General features: G+C 31.4%; 2 protein-coding genes across 2 annotated transcripts; one reads left to right on the forward strand and one right to left on the reverse strand.

The window, feature by feature from the left end:
- Positions 1 to 289: 289 nt before the first annotated feature.
- On the reverse strand, positions 290 to 5,147 carry LOC145556314 (mechanosensitive ion channel protein 10-like). The gene is made up of 6 exons (XM_081617966.1): positions 3,803 to 5,147; positions 3,569 to 3,689; positions 2,612 to 2,905; positions 2,305 to 2,507; positions 1,165 to 1,462; positions 290 to 694 (listed from the first exon to the last, which is right to left on the reverse strand). Exons 1-5 carry the CDS (start codon positions 5,131 to 5,133, stop codon positions 1,213 to 1,215), a joined length of 2,199 nt encoding a protein of 732 aa, XP_081474092.1. The 5' UTR covers positions 5,134 to 5,147; the 3' UTR covers positions 290 to 694; positions 1,165 to 1,212.
- A 9,149-nt stretch (positions 5,148 to 14,296) lies between these two features.
- On the forward strand, positions 14,297 to 16,094 carry LOC145555357 (mechanosensitive ion channel protein 10-like). The gene is made up of 4 exons (XM_081617103.1): positions 14,297 to 14,350; positions 14,646 to 14,939; positions 15,371 to 15,579; positions 15,884 to 16,094. The coding sequence occupies exons 1-4, from the start codon at positions 14,297 to 14,299 to the stop codon at positions 16,092 to 16,094; spliced, it is 768 nt and encodes a 255-aa protein (XP_081473229.1).
- The last annotated feature ends 8,318 nt before the right edge of the window (positions 16,095 to 24,412 follow it).

Below are 24,412 nucleotides of genomic sequence, written 5' to 3' on the forward strand. Positions count from 1 at the left end.
CATTTTGAGTCATTGCCCATAATTCTAAATACAAAAATTCATTGACAATTTTATTTTTTACAATAATTTATGATAAGATTTTCTTAACCAATGAGAAAGGAGTGTACAGATATTATTTATAATATAGTAAATGCGCATACACACAGTACCTTTGTTTATACATATGACGTGTGCTCAAACAAAGGCGAAAATTGTGAAGTTTAACAAAAGAAGTAAGGAACCCAATTTATATATAATCATAAAGAGCCTTGCTAGATCCTTGCCCTCTTTTCTAAGATCAAGTCTTCACTTTGAACAAAAAGTCACATTACATTTGTCTATTAACGTGGTGCAAAAGTATATAATAAGTGTACTTTTGCCTTTTAAGGTAACATTACAAAGCAGTTTTACAAATTGAATCACATTATTAAATGATGAAACTTAGAGCAGAAGAAACAATTTACATCTGATTTCCTAGATTAGCATCGAGTTTATTCGTAAATGCACATGCACAACCCCATCACATAATCGAAAAGGTAAAGCCGAGGGAGAGCAGTGCAACAAGGATTATAAATCTGTTTCGATAATTAGACACCCATAAGGGCATAAACATTATAAAAATGTGTTGATAATGCACCAGAATCACTTGACAGCAGCTTTCTCGAACGAACACAGAAGCTTCTGTGGTGACATTGATCATCGATGGAGCATGGTCCTGACATGAAGCCGATTGAGTTAGTATGTTCTAAACTAATAGAGTAATAGCGGCCTATTTGTTAGGTGATTATAAATGATGATAATGGGAATGGATTGGTATATGTTTGCAAGAAATTATCACACCAAAGTCCATGACAAATTGACAATGCAACTTTATCTCTACTTCATTTTTTCGATATTAATTTTCATTACCAATTTATATCTCTAGAGCCTGGAGCTCGTTATGCAAATTTATGAAGCAAATAAACATTATCATGAACCTTCCAAGCATAATTATTGTGTATAATTAAACACATTACAACTATCGTCATTCATAACAGCCTACCAAACAAGTGAAAATGAACTCGTTATCAGTATTTCTATGTTAAATATCACCCACCAGAATGAAATATGACTACCAAACAATATGTACCAAGTGGAGATTTATGTACAAAAAAACTACGCGAATCCTGGAAAGATAACACTTACTTGCAGTACAGACGGCCAAATGAACTCCTTGAGTCTTCAGCTACCAAATTAGATATTTTGGACTGCTTTAGTAAGATGAATCTCTTGAGGCAGTAATTGGTAAGATATTTCAAGATCGTCAAATATGCTCTTCATTTCCAAGAAAAATTCAGTTCTTCGTTTGCTCTTCTCAACAATGTCTTGAAAGTTCATTGTATGAGTCACATAGACAGCCATCTTTATCTTATTTATATTCTCAATCTCTTTAACAACCATACTGTGTTCTGGGTGCCAATAATGCGAAGTTTTCTCCACATACCTGCAAGAGGAGAAAAGTTTAGGCAATTTAGTAATTGTTTAATTAATTGAATAATTTCAATCTTAACATGAAGCAAAATATATTACAAAATACAAAACTTCTAGCCTTTTTCCAATAGTTCTCATAGTAATCTAACTTGTTTAAGTGCCCATAGTTAAAAGTTACTAGTCATTAAGCTATCTCCTATGGCTGATCATCAAATGTTAAAGTCAATGGAAAAAATTGGCCCTTGGCCCTAGACCATCATAGATTAAACAATACAAATTTTCTTTTTCTTTTTTTTAAGATCAATGGGGGGCTAGCAGAAATACAGCTCTACTCTAAAAAAGAAGAGCAAAGAAAAAGACAGGACTAGTTCAGCACGGTCAGCACTTGTTCCTTTTCCTTTGCCATATTTGGAAAGTTATCTAATTCACATGTTATATACTATGAAGTACAAACTACCAATTCACCAGCAGTCTAGCACCTCATTTAGCATACGATTCATGCAAAACAGTATGCTTCACGCAGCTGACCAATCTATTTTAAGTCCACTTTGAATATTTTACATGCTCTTTTAGTTCACCAACAAAATTCACTGATTCATGTAGATTTTTAGTTTGATCATTCTATATTTATAACAAAACTCTATTCGACTACTACCATGAGTACCATCAATCGATCATTGGTAAACAATTAAGAGATATTTGTATATGATACATTATAGTAGAAGATAAAAACAAATTCTATGAGAACAACAATCAAAACCATAATTTTGCCATATTAAGAAGTCATCTGAACCATCCAAACAAATGCTATATTCTCCAAGAAATTCTGAGGTGGTTAGACATAAGTTAACTTACTGCTTAATTCTTTCTTTCAGTTCTGCAATCTTTGGCAGTGGTGTTCTATAATCGATTGCAAACTCCAAAGTATCTCCCTGATCTGGACTCCTGTAATAGTTGCCAATGGATTTAGTAGATAAAAGTGCATTTGGATAATATACTTTTTCCCTGTCCAATTTCAAGAATACCGTTGTTAAGATATTCATCTCTTCAACAATCATCTGTTACAACATGAAAGGAAATGAATTATTATATAATGTAAAAAAAAAAATTTAAAATAGTTATTGATTATTTTCAAACGAAGCATTACAGCAGGAAGTATTACCAGTGTTCCGTCAATGACACAGCGATCACCAACATCAAATGGATGCATAACAAAAACAAATATAAGTGCCTCAAAAACAGTCTTGCAAGTGTTCCCGAATACAAAAACTGCTACGAGCAGCTGGGAAGAGAAGAAGAGAAGTATCTTTGTCGTAAGGACCTCAGTCAGGAGAAGCCAGAGTACAGTGATTATAATAATCAGAAGTCCATTTAATAGCTTATTGAACTCATCCACAGCAGTCTTGTTGTCATTCAAAGCATGTTTGAGTGCCTGTCGATCTTTGAAAACATTTACCTGCAAATGGTAGAAAAATAAAAACAGATTTTAAAAAAGAGGGAGGGGGCTCCCAGCTAAATTTCAGTCTAAAACATTTAATTCATGAAATTTAACACACCATGAGATAAGAATATACAAGTGAAATACAATATAGTTGAGTCCAGACTAATTATCATGCAACTCTTTCCATTTAAGAACAGACAGAAGCTTCTTTCAATTACATTTGGTGCAGTAAATATCTAATAAAGTCCATAAAGTTTTAGAGGCAAAGTTGAAGATTGGTGATTTTGCACAAGTACCATAAATATAGTCACAGTGTAACACCTAAATTCTGGCAATTTAGACACTGAAAGCACAAAATAATACAGCTTATATACTTGGCACTTCATACGGACCAATGTCTTCAATAATCAGCCGAGTGACATCAAACGCATAACCATGTCTAAGACAAGTACCTGAGTCCGATTTAAGAACCAAAATTATTTACAAATTGACGTAAGCTACATTTTTTAACCTTAAATAGCAACAAATTAAACATCACACAAAGTAAGCAGGATACAATAAATAAATTGCGAAGTACATCAACTGTATGCAGTACATAATTCCCATTATGAAGATACGTTCAAGACAGAATCAAGGAATATTAAAATATATCATCAAGAAACAAGACAGCTTCCTTACCACCCACTTAGAAAAAGACTTCATATCAATCTGTTTTTTTTCATTGACTTCAAATAATGGATAAACGACATCCACCTCTTCCCAAATCATGAACCTGTGGAGGTCACCTCTATCAATGTAGCTGAAAAGACAAACGTAAAATATGTTAACAGAAAAGACCATAGCGTTTCTTAGATAAGATCACAAGATACGACAATTCACAACTAAACTTGAAATAATCACAAATCATCTTACAGTTCATTGAGATCAGCCGCCTTGTCACCAATCACATTGTAGAATATCCTAACAGCAGTTGCTATAGCTTCCTCCTCACACGTTATTTCATCATCATCCAATTGAACCCCTCCTTCAACCACATCTTGTTTGAAAATACCAGACATTGTCGATAATCCTGAATTGGATATCACATCAACCAACAACTTCATAGTCCAAGAAGGCACTTTCTCCCTCTTCATTTGATGAATCTTCTCCCAATCAACCACCTTATTCTCCATATGATTACCCGTATGCGCCCTAAAGCTCACCTGAGTACCACGACTATCCGACCTACTAAAATTACTAGCCAACTCAACCACAGGACGCCCTGAGAGAGTTTGTAGCACATAATGATGAAACACAGCCTCCTGAATCCTATCAAAAAACCTATTCAAATGAAAAGAAGATGCTAATATCTTTATCAATGTAGTCTTAACCAACCACAAAACCGACCCAATTAGCAATGAAGCTAAAGTCCAAGTAATGAAATCGAGTTTTCTCTTTGTTTTCGCGGTCAATTTTGGGGCTGATTCGGAATCATATTTAAACAACACAACCCAAGTAACAAGAACCACAGCAATCCAAATAACAACCACAACAGTATCCTGCAACCCATGAGTAAAATACACCACATTCTTCTTCAATAAAAACTTCCATTCAATCAAAAACACAATGCAATGCACAAACCATCCAGTTACCAACATACCAGAAAATATAGCCATTAAAAGTGCAAACCATTTCCAAACTTCTAACCCACAAAATAATTTACCCTTAAATTTATCAACAATTAAACTACTAATCAAACAACCCAAAATCAACAAGAAAACAATCATTTCAAGTACCAATTTTATAGTCATCCTCCAACTCTTTTTAGCACTTAGCTGAGCAGTTACCCTCTTGTAAATTTCCCTCTCATCTGGGCCCACATCCTTCTGCTTCTCCTTCTCCTTCCTTCCAGAAGCTTCTGAAGCTTTAGGAGTCTTCTCTGAGAAAGATTGTTGGTTCGAAAATCGAGGAGAACCCCCCAAAATTTCAAGGGTTTGTGAGTCAAGAGGAACTGAAGGTTCCCCAAATCTGGTTTTCTCCTTAAATGTAATTCTTCTTCTTAAGGGTGATTCTGGGGTTGGGTATAATGGGGGTTTTCTAGGGCTAGGGCTAAAATTGGAAATTTCTTGAGATTGAGGGGAATGATTTGTGGGTTTTGCTTCATTTTCATTGTTTTGAAAACCCTTTTTGGGAGATTGCTCATTTGTTAGAGGTGAAATAGGAATTGCAATTTCTTCTGGGTTTTTGTTACTGGTTTCCGCCATTGATGAAGCTTCAAAAAGCTTGGTTTTTTAGCATCTTTTTGTACTTTTAAAATTCAAAAGAGAGAGAAAAGAGGTTTTTGTTTGAAAGAAAGATGAAAGTGCATTGAATATTTGGAGGGGAAGAAAGAGAAGAGTGAGAGTGGGAAGGTGGCTTCAGAGTAAGGAAAACAGGGGAAAGTTTCTTTGACAGAGGTTTAGCTGGTTTAGAGCAGAGCAGAGCAAGCAAGTAATTGCCTTAAAAAAAAAAAAAAAAAAAAGCAACTAAGCAAGTAAAGAAATACGAAGTACGGAGAATTATACTTTAATTAATGCAGATATTTCTATTATTATGTTTTTTATTATTGACAATTTTTTGGTAATATTCTTGGAAATGTTGATTTGGTGCATTTTGTGTTGTTTGACAACGTGGTTTAGATTAATTACATCTCGTATTCCGTACTACTCCGTATATTGTATATTGCACCAGCATCTAATGTTTCCAGAATTTTTCGTAATTAAAAAAAATGGTGTTCAAAGCATTATTCATGACTCCTAAGGAGCTTTGGGAACCCATGGAAGTACTTGGATGCATAATCTTGCCGGGAGATTAGTAAGTCAAGTTCCTATATCATTGTAAAACAATTTCTTGTCGAGTTTTTGATGTATTTTGGTGTTTAAATGTTTGTAACTCTAGATACTCCGTAATATTTGGTAAAATAATTTCATTTTAATAAAAATAATTTCAATTTAATAAAAATCGGTATATTTAAAGAATTATAACAGGGAATTGGTAAAAATAATTTCAATTAAGCAAAAATAATTTCAGTTCAATAAAAATTAGTTTTAGTTCAATAAAAAAATTTAAATTCAGCAAAAATAATTTCAGTTCAACAAAAATAAGGTGAAGTGAAGGAGCTTTGTTTTAGTGTTTTTATTTTTGGTTAATGTTACGCTGAATTAATTTTTATTTGGCTTTTTCCCATTTTTAGCTCCTTATAATATATCATTTTCCTATAATTTTAAAAAAAATCTCCATATTTGCAAACACAAAATTTTGACAAATAATACTCGTATCTTTTATTTTTGACAAATAATATCTTTAATTAGCAATACAAATAAATATAAATAACAAGTAGTTGATATCCAAAACCTATATAATGAGACAATTCTAAAAGGTACCAATGTATATGACTTTGTTTAATCTTGTGCATGAATCATAAATATTGGTCAAATAATGACTATAAAGTATGAAAAATGCAAAAGTCAAAGTGAATCACTTTAATTTTTTTTTTTTTAAAAAATAAAGAGTATTAGTTTTGAAATAATTATGAATTTAATTGGGTACATAGAGGTAAAATACAAATCATTGCTTAACAATTTTTTTGTTTTTTAGGCTGCATATATATATATATATATATATATATATATATATATATATATATATATATATATATATATATATATATATATATATATATATATATATATTAAAGGAATGTATGATGTATCATTAATTTACTACTATTACTCATAACAATAAATTAAATAAAGTTTTCAAAGAACTAACAAAGTCAAATTGAAAACCTTTTTTTTTTACTAGGAAAATTAATATTGAAGAATAAAAGAGTTCCTATCATTGGAAATTCATAGTTATAATCATTTATAAATAACTAAAAGCTTGACTTGGTGGATTGCAATAATGACAAACAAGAAGAAAAAAAAAATCATCAATTTATGTCAAGATTTTGACTATGGAACATTAATGCTTGCCTTTACCATCTAAAAGGTTGCTTGAAGAAGGTTGCGATTAAAGAAATAAAAGTTGGGAATATTACAATAAACATTGACTTGATGATGACTACCTAAGGCAAAGTTGAATTTTCTAAAGTCCGACCTGATCTGATCTGTCGGGAGTATGCATCCCAAGTCCCATATGGAATAAATGAGGAGAGGGAGAGTTCCTTATTAATGAGATGTTCAGTACACTAGTATGAGGCCTTTTGGGTTGTGCCCAAAAACAAATCCATGCGGGCTTGAGCGACCCAAAGCGGACAATGTCATACTAGTGGGTGAGTGAACGTGTGCGGCGGCCCTAACAAGTGGTATCATAGCTGACGATTCGGCTGGGACAATACATGCGTTATGTGTGGGACGGGTCCCTCATGTGTCTTTGAAGCTTGGTGATTTGGTGAGCCTATGTATCGAAAGTCCTCTTGTGTGTGTTCAGCTGTGTATATTTCAAATACTCGTATTTAATTTTCATAACTTTTACATATGAAATTAAAGACATGTGGCAATAAGCAACAATAGCTAAGAAAATCTAATATAGTCTGAAATTAAATAAAGTAAAATACGCTCATAATTTGTACTCCGTATAGCATAAAGTTCAATCAAATGATCAAACAAAATCCGATAAACCAACCTTAGCAAACATAAACTAAATAGAACAAAGCCTAAACAATGTGAATTTTAAATAGTCATTGAATTTAATTCTTTTTCAATTTCCAAATTTAATTTCATGGTTTGTTTTTTTTCCCTACAATTACTCATGTTTTGAAGGATTTATCTATAGTGGGACTCTAGGAGTACAATTAATATTTAGTGATCTTCAGACTTCAGAGTGTTAACTGTGAACCACTTGAATTCAAATCGTATGCATTATTGGCCATTGGCTCATTGCAATTTGCAATGGTAGAAAACTAGAAATTCATTTGCAAGGAGGAAAAAAAAAGGGAATATATGTTAGAAATTTATTGGAAACTGTACACCTAACGCTTATATTCTTGACATGACGCGCATAATCTCAACATTATTATTCCTTTTATCCGTTACACTTTATGTAATATATACAGTGTAACATTTAAAAGTTTTTATATGGAGTAATATGTAATACAAGTATGAAGTATGTAATGTAAATAGTACTCCGTAGTATTTCTTATAAGATTTCATTAAATCGTGAACACTTTTGATATTTTAAACAAAAACATTGAATAAAAATACGAAAGAGTACAATTTAATTACGTTACTTCCTGCGTCCTATAATATTTGAGACATTGTAATTTAAGAAAATTTCGAGTGAGACCATTTAATATATCCTATGTCATATCCAATATATAAAGTGAAGAGCATTTTAAGTGATAAATTTCATATTCCCAAATCACCCATCTTATCTACAATTAAATGAGTAAGAATAAGAGTATACGGGTACGAGTAGTGTTTTTACAAAAAATTCCTAACTACTCTATAATAATTGTTTTATTTTTTGCATATAAATTTATGAAAAATGTTATACATAGCCCTTACATATAAGCATTAAATTTACACTTGAAAACCGTAAAAAGTTAAGAAATTATTAAAATATAAATACTAATTACACTGATTTACGCGTGTTTTTGTCATGAATTTCTAATTTTATACAATTTTCAAGAGAGTATACAATGCTTATATATAGCCATTATGGCTACATATAACATTACCCTAAATTTATATATTCAAATGTTCTCACTCCCCATAAAAAAATGAGGGCCTATTCTCTGCAGCTTATTTTCAGTTCAGTTCAGTTCCAATTAACTTAGTTCAGTTCATTTCCTAATTTCCTTCTGGCATAAAATATTTAGTTCAGTTCAGCTCAGTTCAGCTCATTTCAGTAAATCAGAACAGACCCTGATTTTTTTTTTTTTTTTTTTTTTTTTTTGCGTCGTTTAATTTTTATTTACTTTTCCTTATAATTTTTTATATTGTACATGCATGTAGTGTGTTCCTCTTAGCTTGTTTAATTTGTTTAATGTAAAAAGATTCATTTTGATTTTTTATTTTGATTTTTATTTTATGTAGTTGAAATTGTTTCCTAAAAGTCAGTGGATCATAGAGTAGAGGAAAACAATTTTTAATTACTGGTTTCATGTTATATTTAGTAACGTATAATTAAGTTATTATATGACGGACAAAAATAAAAATGTGTTAGTTATTCTAATTTCTAAGACGAACTAAAGGGAGTGCAATGTACTCGATTTTTTTTTCCTGCTTCAGTTTAAAGCTTTCAAAACAAAATCTAGCTAAATTTACTGGTGGACATGGAATAGGATTCAAGAAAGAATATAGTGTTTTTTTTTTTCCTTTTTTTCCCAGAGTATTATTGCTTCCTCCCCCTCTCCCCACCTCCACCTTTTTTTTTTGGAATTTGTATATGTAAGAATGATTTTCCTTTAGGCCAGAACCTTGTAGATGTGACAATTGTTTATATGTGTTTGGCCATTTGTAGTCCGGGTTATTCGGTCAATGATTATTCGATTTGTTCGGTCAAGGTTTATTTGAGGGGTTCGATTAGAAGTTATTCAGTTAGAGGTTACTTGAGGGGTTCGGTCAAGGGTTACTCGGTCAAGGGTTAGTTATTTGGGGTTACTCGGTCTGGAGTCACTTGAGGGATTACTTGGTCAGGGGTACTCGGTGTGATCAGCCACACAACTTAAAAATCCCCCATACTTGTGTACCTTTAAAAGTTTTACGAAGTGATAGTGAGGGGTAAGTGTAACCGCTCCCACCTTTAGTTTCTCTAATGAAAATTGGTTTATAAATCTCAAGGAAAAAAGATGAGAAGATGATGTTTGCAATAACGTTCACCATACTGGTGTCTTTTGATTCCATCCTTTTAAGACTATTTTGATGTAAAATATAATTCAAAATGACACTACACAAATATAAAAAAGTCCGATTCTTGAATCGGAATTTAAGATTAGGTTGTTAAAAAGAATTGAAAATGTAATTGTTAGAAAAAGAAGATGAAATTAGGGATATCAATTAGGTGAGTTTTAGTGAGTCTTGCCCTATGTATAAAATATACCCATGCCAATTAGGTGGGGATGGATAGGCACTACTCCGTATTTAGAACATGCACCTTGTTACATGTAGGTCCCGTTCTCTAGAGCTACTCTGCATTGCTGAGTTTTGCTCTGTTCTGCTCTGTCATGCTCTGCTTAAAAATAATAATTAATATTAAATAATAATAATAATAATAATAAATAAATAATATTTAATAATTATAATTAATATTTAATAATTATAAATAATATTTAATAATAATGATAATAATAATAATAATAAGTAATTAATATTTAATAATAATAATAATAAATAATTAATATTTAATAATTATTATAATTAATATTTAATAATATTATTTAATGATTATAATAATAATGCAATAATAATAATAGTGATAATAATAATAATGGTTATGGTTTTCTTCCTTTCTCCTTTTCTTCATTAGGGGAATTAGACAAGGATGCTATTGCGTTGCTGAAGCGGGTTCAGGCGTTCTCTAAGACTCAGGATATTGGTGCTCGTGCAGCTGCTCACATCTTCAGTAGGATCGGGTTCGCTATAGCTAGAGGGGTGGGAGCCCAGATTGTATCTCGGCTCCCTACCAATTTCTTGTAAATTGATTGAATTTGTAGGTTTTTTTTTTAATTTTATAATAATAATAATAATAGTAATGATAATAATAGTACTAGTGAAAATGCCAGATATATATTTCACAAAGGTTATTGTTTCTGCAACATCCACTTTCTCCTTATTCAGCGTCAGGTTGCCTTCTGTAAATCCTAGCAAGGGGATCACTTTTCTGCCTGGTTGCGGGCAGTCCCAATATCGGGGTTGGGTCAGACTATGAATGGTAAGGCTTACCGTTATGTTCTTTGATATAGATCGGGTGTTCTATTATTCTCGACTTCGACACCGCGTTTCGCTTGCTCAAGGGTTTTCAATGGAGATATATTTGGAGATCATGTAGTGTCCTGTGCTGGGATGGTGGGTATTAAACATCGGTATAATGTCGTTCGTGACACCCTTGTTGATATTTGTTTTCGGTCTGGAATTTTTGTGAGAAAGGAGGTTAACGTTGGGTTGACTGGAGGCAACGTTGGGGTTCGTTCTTCGACCTACAGATGTGTTGCTTTATTCTTTGGATATAGGTCTTGATGTGTGTGTTGACTTGACGAGGTCTTCTCCTTTGACTCAATCAGGATTGTCTGACTTTGTTTCTGGTCGTGTTGTGTCGGTTGCTGCTCAGCTGAAACGGGGCAAATATGGAGCGTGTTGCAGGGCTATTGGTTATTGTTTTCTTCCCTTCTCTTTTTCTTCTTTGGGGGAATTAGAAAAGGATGATGTTGGGTTGCTGAACCAGGTCCAGGCGTTTGCAAAGACTGAGGATATAGGTGCTCGTGCAGTTGCTCACATCTTCAACAGGATCGTGTTCGCTATAGCTAGAGGAGTGGGGGCCCAGATTGTATCTCGGCTTCCCACCAATTTTTTTGTAAATTGATTGACTTTGTAGATTTTTGTTATTTATAATAATAATAATAATAATAATAATAATAATAATAATAATAATAATAATAATAATAATAATAATAATAATAATAGTAATAGTAATAATAGTAATAGTAATAATAATAATCATAACAATAATAATAACAATAACAATAACAATAACAATAACAATAACAATAACAATAACAATAACAATAACAATAATAATAATAATAATAATGAAATCTGCTCGACTCACCTTGCTCTGCTGACTCCTGCTCTACTCTGCCCAGAAGTTCAAAAGAAAAGGGTCGTAGTCTCACATGCAATCAGGGGCAGCTTTAATATTTTTTTTGTAAAACAAAAAAAGCACATACATATTGAATTAAAGCACATAATTAACATTATAATTAAAGTACAAACATTAAATTAAAAAAACATTGATATTAGATATAAGTAAATATCTAATATTAATGTTCCACAGTGCAAGATCTACTCGACGATCGTAGTTTCTACGAAGGAAAATTTTATTTGATCATTAATTTTTTTTTTATTTTACAGGAAGTATAAACATTATTATATAAGCATATAGTAATTTAAGAAAAAACACATTGTTACCGTATAGATACACATTATAACATAATAAAAGCACAATACATTGTTGTTTTACCTAGCTATTTGCATGTAGATCGTATGAAGTATACTTTTGGTGTTTAGAGAGTCTCATAGGTGAGTATTGAATCGATCTTAGGATCCTTTGAAGCCGGGAGGAAATCTCTAACCACCCGATGAGCATTATTCCCTATAGAAATATATTTTGAGTTTTGAGAACCCTAGCTAGAGAGTAAAAAGGGAGAAGATCAGATTGACTTTGACCAGAAACTCAACTATTTAATTAGGAACCAAGGAAATACACAATATGAATTAATGAATAGAAAAAGAATAGACATTACTTAACCAAATGAGATTAGTACGACTTTTATTTATTCTACTAAGCAGCAATTACGCAAAGTAAATTCTTTCATTAACAGTTGACATTGTACTTAAGAGAATAAACTTATGTTTATTTTTAAATTTTTTTGTAATAATGCTACCCACATATTGTTCTATATATATAATTCTACCAATCTACCCCAATAATTAGTAGCAACAAAATTTTATAGCATCTCTCTTTAAATCTGTTCAATTATTTTGTGTTTACATTATTTAATTTCTCTGATCTCTATAATCTTGCTAGCTCGCTCAAATTAAACAAGGACCTTCCAATTTTGGTAAGTGTTAATTGTTCTATATATTAAGTTATTAACACAAATATGGATTGATCTTGTATTTATTTCAATGTATGTGTATTTTTGAATTACTTAATCACTTGCAACGAACTAACGTTATTTTTAATGATACATGCTATTTATAAATTAAAGTCTTAACTTATTTATGATAGAGGATCAATGTCTACTCCACAAGGCAATGAAACCACGGTTCAAATATCAGATAATGCTAATTTGAGCATAATAGACGATAATTCGAGCGTAACGTACAAAAAATTCGACCGTGACATAAGAAAAAAAGTCTTATTTTGGTGCAACTTGGTCGTTTTCTTGGTGGCGGCAGGAATATGTGTGGCAAGTTTTACAGTTCCGTCACTACGAAAGGCCACACCGAGTGGTATAGCAATGTGGCAATGGAGCTTGCTCGTGACGGTCCTCCTATGCGGCCCTCTCTTAAGCAAGTTACTTCATTACATGGTTATTTTCATAGACACAAAATTTGGGGTGGCTGCCATGGCTAGAGAAAATGTGATCTACTATATTGTGGAGTTAATCGAGAGTGCTTGGGTTGTATTGTGGTTTAGTATAATACTGGTTGCCTGGTTTTGGGTGGTAGATGAGCCAAGTTACTTAGGTATTAAAGAAGATCAAAATGAAAAACTTAAGAAAAAATTTGCTAAGACATTTCCTATAATAACCGTTACCCTAAATACCATAATAATTGGTTCTATTTTTTGGTTACTAAAAGATGTAGTGTTACTAATGGCTAAGTCTTCCTTTCACATAAGCAAGTTCTTTGAAAGAGTTAACGATGCATTAATGCATCAACATGTGATTAATAGGCTCACTCCTCGTGCTAATACGCACGATATCCGTAAGTCGAATTTGTGTCAACGTTTGTGTGATTGGGAGGAGAAAATGCCTAGTCTAAGTGATCAAGTGAATGAGAAGAATGTTTCGTCTTGGGGGATGCAGAAGGTCATCAACTGGTTTTTCGAAAACGAAAATTTGACCTACTATAATTTGGTTGATGGAGAAGATAAAAAGATTGAATCTGAATTGGAGGCAATTGAAGCTGCCAAGTACATCTATTCCTCGTTGGCTCAAAATGAAGATTTAATGTAAGCATGCATCTCTTTTCTTAAGTTCATGCATATATTTAGGGTTTAACTTGTAGCTTTTTAATATAATATGGTCTGATCTAGCTTGATTTGAACTTTAATCTTATTTGTACACTAATATATATATAATTACTGAATGATATGAGGTGTCAATAGATTTGTATTCATGTGTACTTTCCAAATATAAATTTTTTTAGTATATTAACGATAAGTAAACACAATAAAAAGATATGATCGGATTATTTTAGAATTAAGCAATTAATTGCATAAAAAAGTTGAATTGAACATACCCACCCTCAGTATGGAGTATCTTCTTTTTGGTGGTGATAGATGTATATTGGATCCATATGATGCATGAGGGATTATATTAATTATTGGTAACAATTTAAAATAATCTAATCAATTTCTCGTGTATATAATGGAAGGAATAAAGTCAAGACGTACATCAAAGCGAAAGTTCAATTACCTAAAGATCAAGTATCAACAGTAATGTGTCGTTTGGTTGAGAAGCAGATCACAGAGGATGATCTAACAGAATTGATGGTACGTGCATTGTTTTTCAACTCTTGTATTTAATTTACGTGTTTATCTTGTATGAGATGATATCATAATAACTCAGAATAACTTTTTTGAATGTTAATTAAAAGTATGACTCGTAACTCCTTTTAAAGTGTAACTTTCTAATGTTTTATGGTAATTGTGAGTCGTTATCCCCTAAGATGAATGTTTTTTTTTTTTTTTTAATAATTGTTTTTAACAATTAGTCTCGGACACTGCCATTTCAAATCCTGGCTTCGCGCTTACCTCATCACACCTATGACTTATATTTTTGACACAGGTGAAGGCATTCAAGTACCGGGAAACACTAGCAAGTGCATTGAAGGCTAATAAGAAATTATTCGAAGCCTTGAACAAATTTACAGAAGCCCTCCTTGTGTTCTTCATCTTCGCTTTGTGGCTTATGTTGCTTAGGGTTGAAACTCGAAAGTTCATTGTTGTCATTGGCACTGCCATTGTAGGCTCAGCCGTGATCATCGGAGACACTTGCAAGAAGCTCTTGGACTGCCTGTTGTTCGTATTTGTAGTGCATCCATTTGACATTGGTGACTGTTGTCTCATTGATGACACTCTGGTAAGATTTGGCTAATGTACATATGCCTATATGTTGCAAAATAAAGTACGTAGTGCATGTAACATTCTTAAATAGAACCTAAAGTCTAGCAAATTATTTAATGTATCGACTAGAGAGTACATATCGAAAATGGTTCTCATGTCAATACATGTCCACTAGCTCGTGTGTTTCTTGTGAACGTGTCATTTTCACTCATTTAGTACGTAGTGCATGTAACATTCTTAAATAGAACCTAAAGTCTAGCAAATTATTTTAAGGATTGACTAGAGATCGAGTACATATCGAAAATGGTTCTCATGTCAATACATGTCCACTAGCTCGTGTGTTTCATGTGAATGTGTCATTTTCACTTATCTAGTATGTAGTGCTTCCAGGTGGCAGGTGTATAATATAAATGTTTAATGTTGTGATCCTGGCCATGTCGAACATAGTCAAAGTTGAAACAGGTGACGATCAAAAGGATAAAAATCCTTACAACAATTGCTTTGACACTTGACAATGAGATAAGATACTATCCAAATACAGAATTAGCCGTCAAATGTATCAGCAATTATACTCGAAGTCCTGAAATGGGTGATTTTGTGGAATTTACCCCTGAAACTGGTGCATCAATTGAGGAAATTGAGCACAAAATAAAAAGGTGTTCTTTAATTTCATCATTTATTTTACATTGAATTATATACATTATTGCCTTCTCTTTTTGTGATTTAACTCGTCATGATTCACAAATTCAAAAACCAATGATAGAGTTAGGGCTTGTTCGCATTTAATGAATTGAGCTGAGCTGAATTGATTGAAACTGATCTGAACTCAACTGAGCTAAAATGAATATTTCACGAGAGAAGGAAATAGGAGCTGAACTGAACTGAAATGAAATTAAGCTAAGTTAATTTTGATATTATATGACCATTTTTTTACCAAATGTTGGATTTGTTGTTCCACAGTTATATTACAAATAATCCATTATTCTGGCGTAAAGATTATCACTTGCTAATGGAGTTGACAGACGAGAACAAAGTGAAGATGAGACTTCATTTTAAGCACACCATTAATCCTCACGACTTCGAAGAAAGACAGAACCGAAAATCTCTACTTGTTTTAGAAATCACGAAAATTCTTCAAGAGGCTGCTAACAAAAACTCAGCAACAATGTAAACAGATAATATACGCATGCATGTATGCATAATATTCTTTATCAGATGTTTTACATAATTTCGACTAATAATGATGTGGATCTTGATAATTTCGCCTAATAATCAATATCACGTTATATGTAATTATATGGCGGAAATAATTTAATCGTGTTAGTTGTAATAAGCTGTCATTGTGTGGCATGGAAATAAATTGATGCATGGCTTGATCAAATTATGGATAGATGAAGCATATCCCATCAATTTTTTTTATTTTTTATTTATTTATTTATTTATTTTTAGCGGTCGTTTGAAAAATGACTACCATATTATATTTATGATATATAATAACATCGGTTCATTTTTTCACGTTATAAAATGACCACAATTAGTTTTATAATATCTACAATATAAATATGAATTTCAAAATTATAATCCAACATAAAATAGATAATTTTATTTTATTTTATTATTTTTTTTTTTTGAGAAACCATAAAATAAGAATAAAAATTACATAAATAAAACTAAAAATTTGATGAATGAAAAAATGTTAATAATACAATATTAACCATTATTAATTTAAAGTAATATGAAGTATAATTAATCACATGAAAAAAAATATGTCAATCATTAACTTTATAATCATTAAAACATTATAGTTTTTATATTACACACAACTAGTGTAAAATTTTCAATACTTCGAGTATAATAGAAGTATTTGATTGACATACACAAAAAACTGAAATACTTGATCACGTTGGAGAAGAATTTTTTATTTTTGGTGAAAATATTATTGGAGAAGAATATAACAACAGTACATATGAGTTCATGTGAGGATCAATCCCTCCCCTGTAAAGTTGTGCATGGGCCTTTTGTTCGATCAATGGGTCGTATTTGATGTGAAATAAGGAAAAGTCGTACCATGCCAATCTTCCATAAACAAAGCACATTGCACATACACAACTCGACCCATGTCATACACTCATACTTAGGGGTGTTAATTCGGATGATCGGATCGGGTCTGATATGGCCGGATCAGGTCGGGAAATTTTTAAAATTAAGTCATACTAAATTGTTATGTCCATACGAGTGTCTAAATCTGAATCGCATATTTTTTAGATCGGTTTCGGATCGGGTGTGCTTTTGATACTAGCAAACTTCCTTATAAATAGTTTTTATATATTTAGTTAAATAATTAACATGAGTGGTAGACATGCAAGAATAATGTGACATGTCATGCTCATGTCAAATTTCACAAGTGTTTATGACGATTGCACGACCCTAGGTCGTTGTCATGTTAAGCTTACAACAGACTCTTATTGTGTCATTAATTTATAAATGTACATTAAGTTTATATAATCAAGTTGTATTTCACTAGTTATTAACATTGTTTATTATATTGGTAGATTAAGGTGTCGTTTAGTTCAAGTATTTTGGTTTGAAACTATCATATATAAACTTAATTAACTACATTATTATCTAAATTGATATTCAGTACGTGTAATCTTTGAGCTTGGGGCAATGACGCAGCTAGTGAGATAATAACCGAGGTGCGTCAATTGCTGGATATTCAATAAGTGTAATGGAGCTTATATGTGTGAGTGTGTCCGAACTTATCAGAACTAAACAAGTTCTATGATAATGTTTTCCCATATATACAATTACATACGAGTATTTAACAAAGTCAGATTTTTTGTCACAAAGATCCGATTTTCACAAGGAGCATGGGAGTTAAGGCCCGTAGGAGTAATGTTAGATGGGTTGGGCTTTACGCTTGAGATAATCAGATTAGATGGCCCAGATGGGGGCCCACTTGTTTGAAAAAATTTGAGGAAAAATGTGAGGAAATCATTAGTCATAGTTTAACATTTAAAAAAGGTACTCCGTACAATATATGGAACTACCTGTATAATTATATGTACCAACAAGACTACAAGAGCTGGTCATGTGTGCAATCTGGGTCGAAGGTGGATGTAGGGTCCGTTCTGATTTTACTGAATTAAACTGAACTGATTGAAGTTGAATTGAACTGAATTGAACTAAATTGAATATTTTACGAGAGAAGGAAATTAGGAAATGAACTGAACTGAACTCAACTGAGTGTTTTATGAGAGAAGGAAATTAGGAAATGAACTGAACTGAAAATAAACTGAAGAGAACATGCTCGCAATAAGAGCTAAGTTCAGATGAATCAGGTTGGGCAATTTTTTTTAAAAAAAAACTAGTATAAATGTATATGTACATTTTATTAGGAACATTTATTGAACTATTAAGTATAATATGTACTCTGTATATATAGAGTACTTTTGTACTACCTCCATCTTTGAAGACATGAGACGTTGGACTTTTTTCACTATTTATGTACTTCGTATTAGTTTTGGCCATACTTTTCTACTAGTATAATAAAATCTGTTGTTCGATACGCATTAATATAAAGTTTAATAATATAAATTTTAAAATGATTTACATTAATATTTAATTATATGAAAATAAGTTAAAATAGTGCATCGACATGTGTACAATGTTGACAGTGTCATGTCTTCTGGGACAGAGAGAGTATGATCAACCGAAAAATCTGTACATTTTTGTTTTTTTATCATTAGCTCTGCATGTATACTACTCCGGTTCTTATTACTCGCAACAAAGAGGTATCATTTAATACCGAGTACTTTGAATGTTCAACCGTAAAATGTGTATATTTCTTTTTTTTTTTATCAATACCATGTACTACCTCTGGTTCTTATTATTCGCAACAAAGGGGTATCATTTGTGAAACATAAAATATTCCTTTGTCACGAGTAATATAAGAACCAGAGGTAATATATTGAAGTAAACCTTAATATATACTCCCCCCCCCCCCCCCATTCTTTTTACTTGACTCGCTTTGACTATTATACTATTCACCACCCTTCCTTTGACCGTCTTTTGTGAATTATATGTACTATCATAATAATTCATGTGAGATCTTCTTATATTCGTCTTAATAAGTACTATCATAATATATAATTTCAATAATTCTCACTTATAAGAAATTAAAGTTATTGATCGTTTAAGTTTTGCATTGACAAGCATGATAAATGAAACAGGTTAAGTAAAAGAGAATGTATAAAGTATTAGAAGATCATGCCCAAAAATCAGTATTTTTTTTTTATTATTTTTTTTATCAGTAAAATGTATATCAACGTATATTTTACACACTACAATTTAATTTTTATACATAAGTAATTTTTTTTTTTTTTTTGAAAGAAGTAAAATATATTATATATATATACAAGTATAATTTTTATAAATAAATAAGTACAATATATGGTTAAAGTAGTAAATATACAAATAGCGTAAAATGTCAAAATAATGCTCACATTGTACTGGTGAATCTTATGAATATCTTACCTTGAGAACTAGCGTTGATCTACACTGTAATCGAGCTCTAATAATGTACATCCAACATCCTAATACAAGTGCCAATATCAATACTGTAATGCCTCGTCATGGAACTGACTAGACATGCTGTAAATGGTGCATGCTCCTAGTGTTCGTGGAACTTTGCCTCAACCGCCTATAAGTGTCAACTCTAATTCGAGGGTTGGCAGTTCAATTGAGAGTAGACTATTGCCTAACCTACAAGTTCAATCGTCACATCATTCTCAACATCACAGCCTAGTCGTCAGAAGCAGTGACGTTCTAGGTGGTGCGATTATTTACCAAATGGAGCATAACGTACTTATATTTCCATCATTAGCCCTCCCTTCCTTGGGCTCCTCCATTATTCACCTATCAAGCGTGAAGGCAACGAACAACATTAGGTCACCCATTAGGGCTCTTTTTTCCTTGGAACGGTCCAAGATTAAGTGCTCGGAATTTTGGTCTTTCTTCTAGCCCTTATCCATGCTACTTATAGGCATTATGGACATAGCATTGTTGGCCAAAATTTGAATTTTTAAGGTCAATAAGCCTCCCAGTTTGTTTATCATGTCCAAAGGCTTAGCTTGTAATTTAATGTACCATACTTGTCAGTCTACGAAAGTTGAAGTAGAAAAAAGTCACAAGTCAATGTTTAAGGCTCGCGAACAAGAGTATTCCCTTTTCTAGATTTACTCCAAGCCATGAATTTAACCTTTTTTTTTTAAAAATTTGGGATTGCTTGCAAGAAAGGATTCTGCCCCAGCTATGTTGGAGAAAGCAGGCAATCTCATACATAGCTAATATATATGGCTTAGGGTAAATATAGAAAAGGAATACTCTTGTTCACGAACCTCAACAAACAATATAATCTTTCTACTTTAATTTTCATAGTCTAAATATATGGTGCACCACGCCAAGCCTTTTGTGATGATGACCGGTTAGAACGAGGTTGATTGACATGAAAAATTACGAATTCAATCTGGCCAATAATACTATACCTATAATGCTTATAAGTAGAAGGATATAGGCTAGGAGAAAAACAAAAATTCCAAGCACCTAATCCTCAATCGTTCCAAGAAGAGAAGAACCTCGGCGAGTGATCTAATATTGTTTGTTGCCTTCTAGCTTGTTTGGTGGATGTTAGAGCCCAAGGAATTAAAGGAGGGTCAATGATGGAAATATAAATTATGCTCCATTTGGTGAATAGAAGCACCACCTGAAACGCCATTGCATCCAACGACTAGGCTATGATGTAGAGAATAATGTAACTGACCTTGTAGGTTAGGCAGTAGTCTACGCTCAATTGAGCCGCAACCCTCAAATTGGAGTTGTAAGTTAAAGGTGGATGATGCAGAATTTTGTAAACACTATGAACATGCACCACCTTGGGCATGTCTATTGAGGTGAATTTACTCGTATTTATTCGCACAATGTAAAGTTGCAAGACCTGGATAGAATTAAATAAGTAAATGCCCTTAATTAGTTGATTGTTTGGAAAAGAAATACATAATTCAACTTATAAACTTCGTAAAATTCCACCAAATAAAATGCTTAGTATTTCAAATTCCATGAACTCAACCTAAAATATTTGGGTGTGTTGTTTGTCCTTAAAATACTCTCTCATGTCTGTGTCTTTTCTTAAAACACAAAAATACTACCTCCGTTACCTATTATTTTCAACAAAGGGGGATTATTTGTGAGATATAAAATATTCATTTGTTGCAAATAATAGTTAATGGATGTAGTATATAAATATTGACATTCAAATGAATTTCAATCTTCAACCAAAATGATAATCTCACTTAATCAAAAAAAAAAAAAAAGAAATTTTGTGAAAAACCACCCACTTAAAACACATTTTTGTGAAAAACCACCAACAATAAAAAATGTTGTAAAAAACCACCCAAATTAAAAAAAAAAAAAAAAAAAATGTTGCAAAAGCCACCCATTGTCAGAAACAGGTTGTTGAGCATATTTAAACAAACTCCGTAACTAATAAATTATTATTTCCATTTTTTTTTAATACAAAGTAATAACTAAATTATGACAAACAAACTCTAAAATTAAATCACACAACTACATATTAAAAATTAAAAACTTTAACAAGAATAATCAAGGCACCAATACAAATATAATAAGAATATTGTAGCTATAAATTTCAATGTAATAATCAATTTCATCATCAAACCCAAAATTATATTTTTGAAACAATCCCAAAATTAAAAATGGAGAAACTAATGCATAAATCAACAACTAATCAATCATAATTGAAGCATGAAATCAACAAATTAAAATAAAGGAGTAAAAAGTGATATAATAAAATAAAAATAAATTAAAAATAAGAGAGAAATAAGAAGTATACCTGAAAATTTTAGAAGTTGATGAGAATTTTAGCATAGGAGGAAAAACTGGAGAGTGAGAGTGAGTGAATTGAACAACTACTACTCTTTGACTATTATTTGTATTAGGTGTGATACATGAGCATTAATTACTATTAATATGTTGATTTGTTATTGTATAAACTTGATTTCTTTCCATGTATGAAGAATAATTAATTGGAAATAATAATTGGGCTTAATTTGTTTTGATATAAGAATTATTGTCCATTGGATCAATAATTGGAAATGATATTAAGTTTGATACATGAGAATTAATTACTATGAATATGTTGATTTGTTACTATTTAAATTTGATTTTTTCCATGTATAAGGAAACATCAATTGGAAATAATAATTTGGATTGATTTGTTTTGATACAAGAATCATTGTCCATTATTGGATCAATAATTGGAGATGATATTAAGTGTGAGACATGAGGATTAATTACTATGAATATGTTGATTTGTTACTATTTAAATTTGATTTTTTTCTATGTATGAAGAAGCATCATATCAATTGGAAATAATATTATGGATTGATTTGCATATTCAATGGATTTTAATTCAAGGAGATTTAGTTCTTCTTTTGTTCACCCTATTCAAATAAATTTAATAATTAGTTTAAATTTAATAACAATAAATTTAGACCAGTAAAAAAAAGTAAAATTCAACAAAAATATATAAGTTAATTTAATTAAATTCAGTAAAATAAGTTCACCTCTGTAAAAATAATTTAAGTACGAAAAATGTAAGTTTAATAATTAGCAATTAAAGAACAATTATAATAATGAACCGGTAATAAAAAGGTTTTAGTTAGTTAAAATAATTTAAGTTTAGTAAAACTAAATCATAATTACGTACTCGTAATAAACATGATTTAAATTTTGTAACAAGAATTTAATTAATTTCAATGTAATTATTTTTTTTTTTTTTTGAAAGAATGTAATTAATTTAAATTAAGTAAAAATAATTTAAATTTTGTATACATAATGAAATAATTTTAGTATATGTTGTGAAATTTTACACAAAGCATGCATGCCTTGATATACATCTATTATTCAGTGAAAATTATTAATCAAGTTTTAAAAGTTTAACCCGATAACCTATATTTTAGTAATGGGGCAAAAATATAAGGACGGAGATTAAAGGGATTAGTTGGAAGAGTTATCTCACAAAGTAATGTCAGACAGTTTAGGACTGCACGTGGCATAAAATGAATAATCCACATTAGCTACAAATCAACTAGTTAATCAATTTTAATCAATTTAATAGTAATATATTTAGCTTTTAATCACGTGATTATGTTAGAATCTTGACTAAGGAGATTCCTGTAATTATAAGTGGGTCCTTATTTCATTAGTATAAGCATTTTACGAGTAGTACTTAATTTTTGCCAGGCCTTGCATGCTGATCTTGGGCACGTCTTAATACATTTTATAATTCTTGTTAATCAAGTACGTAAATATATTATACAAGTACCAAACTACGACAATAAATAATTAGTATATTGCTAGGTGATTATTATATCTAATCATAGGTTAACTTTATTAGTTCTTTTCCCTCGATGATACTACTAATTTCAGTCATAAGTTTGAACAGGATCCTAATTGTCAGTTTGTCATAAACTACAAGAAATTTGATGTCTTGTGGCAGTATTAAAATGTGTTTTATGCACAAGTTATCATAAAAAACAACAAATTAAAGTATTACATGATCCTTTGTTTGAAGGGCTTTGCTGTGATACTTGGGATGAAATCTTAATGTCGACTTTATATCTATACATTACGAATTATATTATTTTATTATTTCTATTTTCAAGAATTTAGATTCGAACCAAAGGATGAGTGATTAGAGGATAAAATTCAAAGAAATTGAACGAGTTTATAATAATTTGGACAACATTCTTTTTTTAATCACTTTCTTGGCCTACAAAAAAATATATCGTCATTTTACCATAAATTTATAACGACAACTTTAAAATAAACCGCTAAAAAGAAAGGGGAAAAAAAAAGGTTTGGCATCCATCACCAAAAAAATTCCTCTTCCTTTCTCAATCCCTTAGGGTCTGTTCACATTACTGAACTGAAATGAACTGATTGGAGCTAAACTGAACTGAACTGAGCTGAAATGAATATTTTATGAGAGAAGGAAATTAAGAGCTGAACTGAACTGATTGGAGCTGAACTGAAGTTGAAGTGAAGACCTACATTCCTCCCTTTGTTCCTTAAATTCTCAGTTATGAGTAAAATAAAATCGATAACACCTCATAATATGTATGTGTTTCAGCATGGAACATTATAATAAGCACCTCTTAAAATGACTAAAATACCCTGAACTCGAACATTTGTTCAAATTAAACATTCACACACACTCAATCCTAGACCACTTCATTAGGACCACCTTTAAGAATATCACTTTTGTTAGTGCGTGGAAGTGATCTAAAACACTAGGAAGTAAATGGTTCCTTTCTTTCTTTTGCCTCAAATAAGGTAACGCAATGTTGAAGCAACACTACAAATACATGCAAGGGCCATTTTTCTTCTTTTACTCCATCTTTTTGCAAT

Source organism: Chenopodium album, chromosome 8, assembly GCF_948465745.1.
Source record: "Chenopodium album chromosome 8, dcCheAlbu1.1, whole genome shotgun sequence".
Taxonomy (NCBI): domain Eukaryota; kingdom Viridiplantae; phylum Streptophyta; class Magnoliopsida; order Caryophyllales; family Amaranthaceae; genus Chenopodium; species Chenopodium album.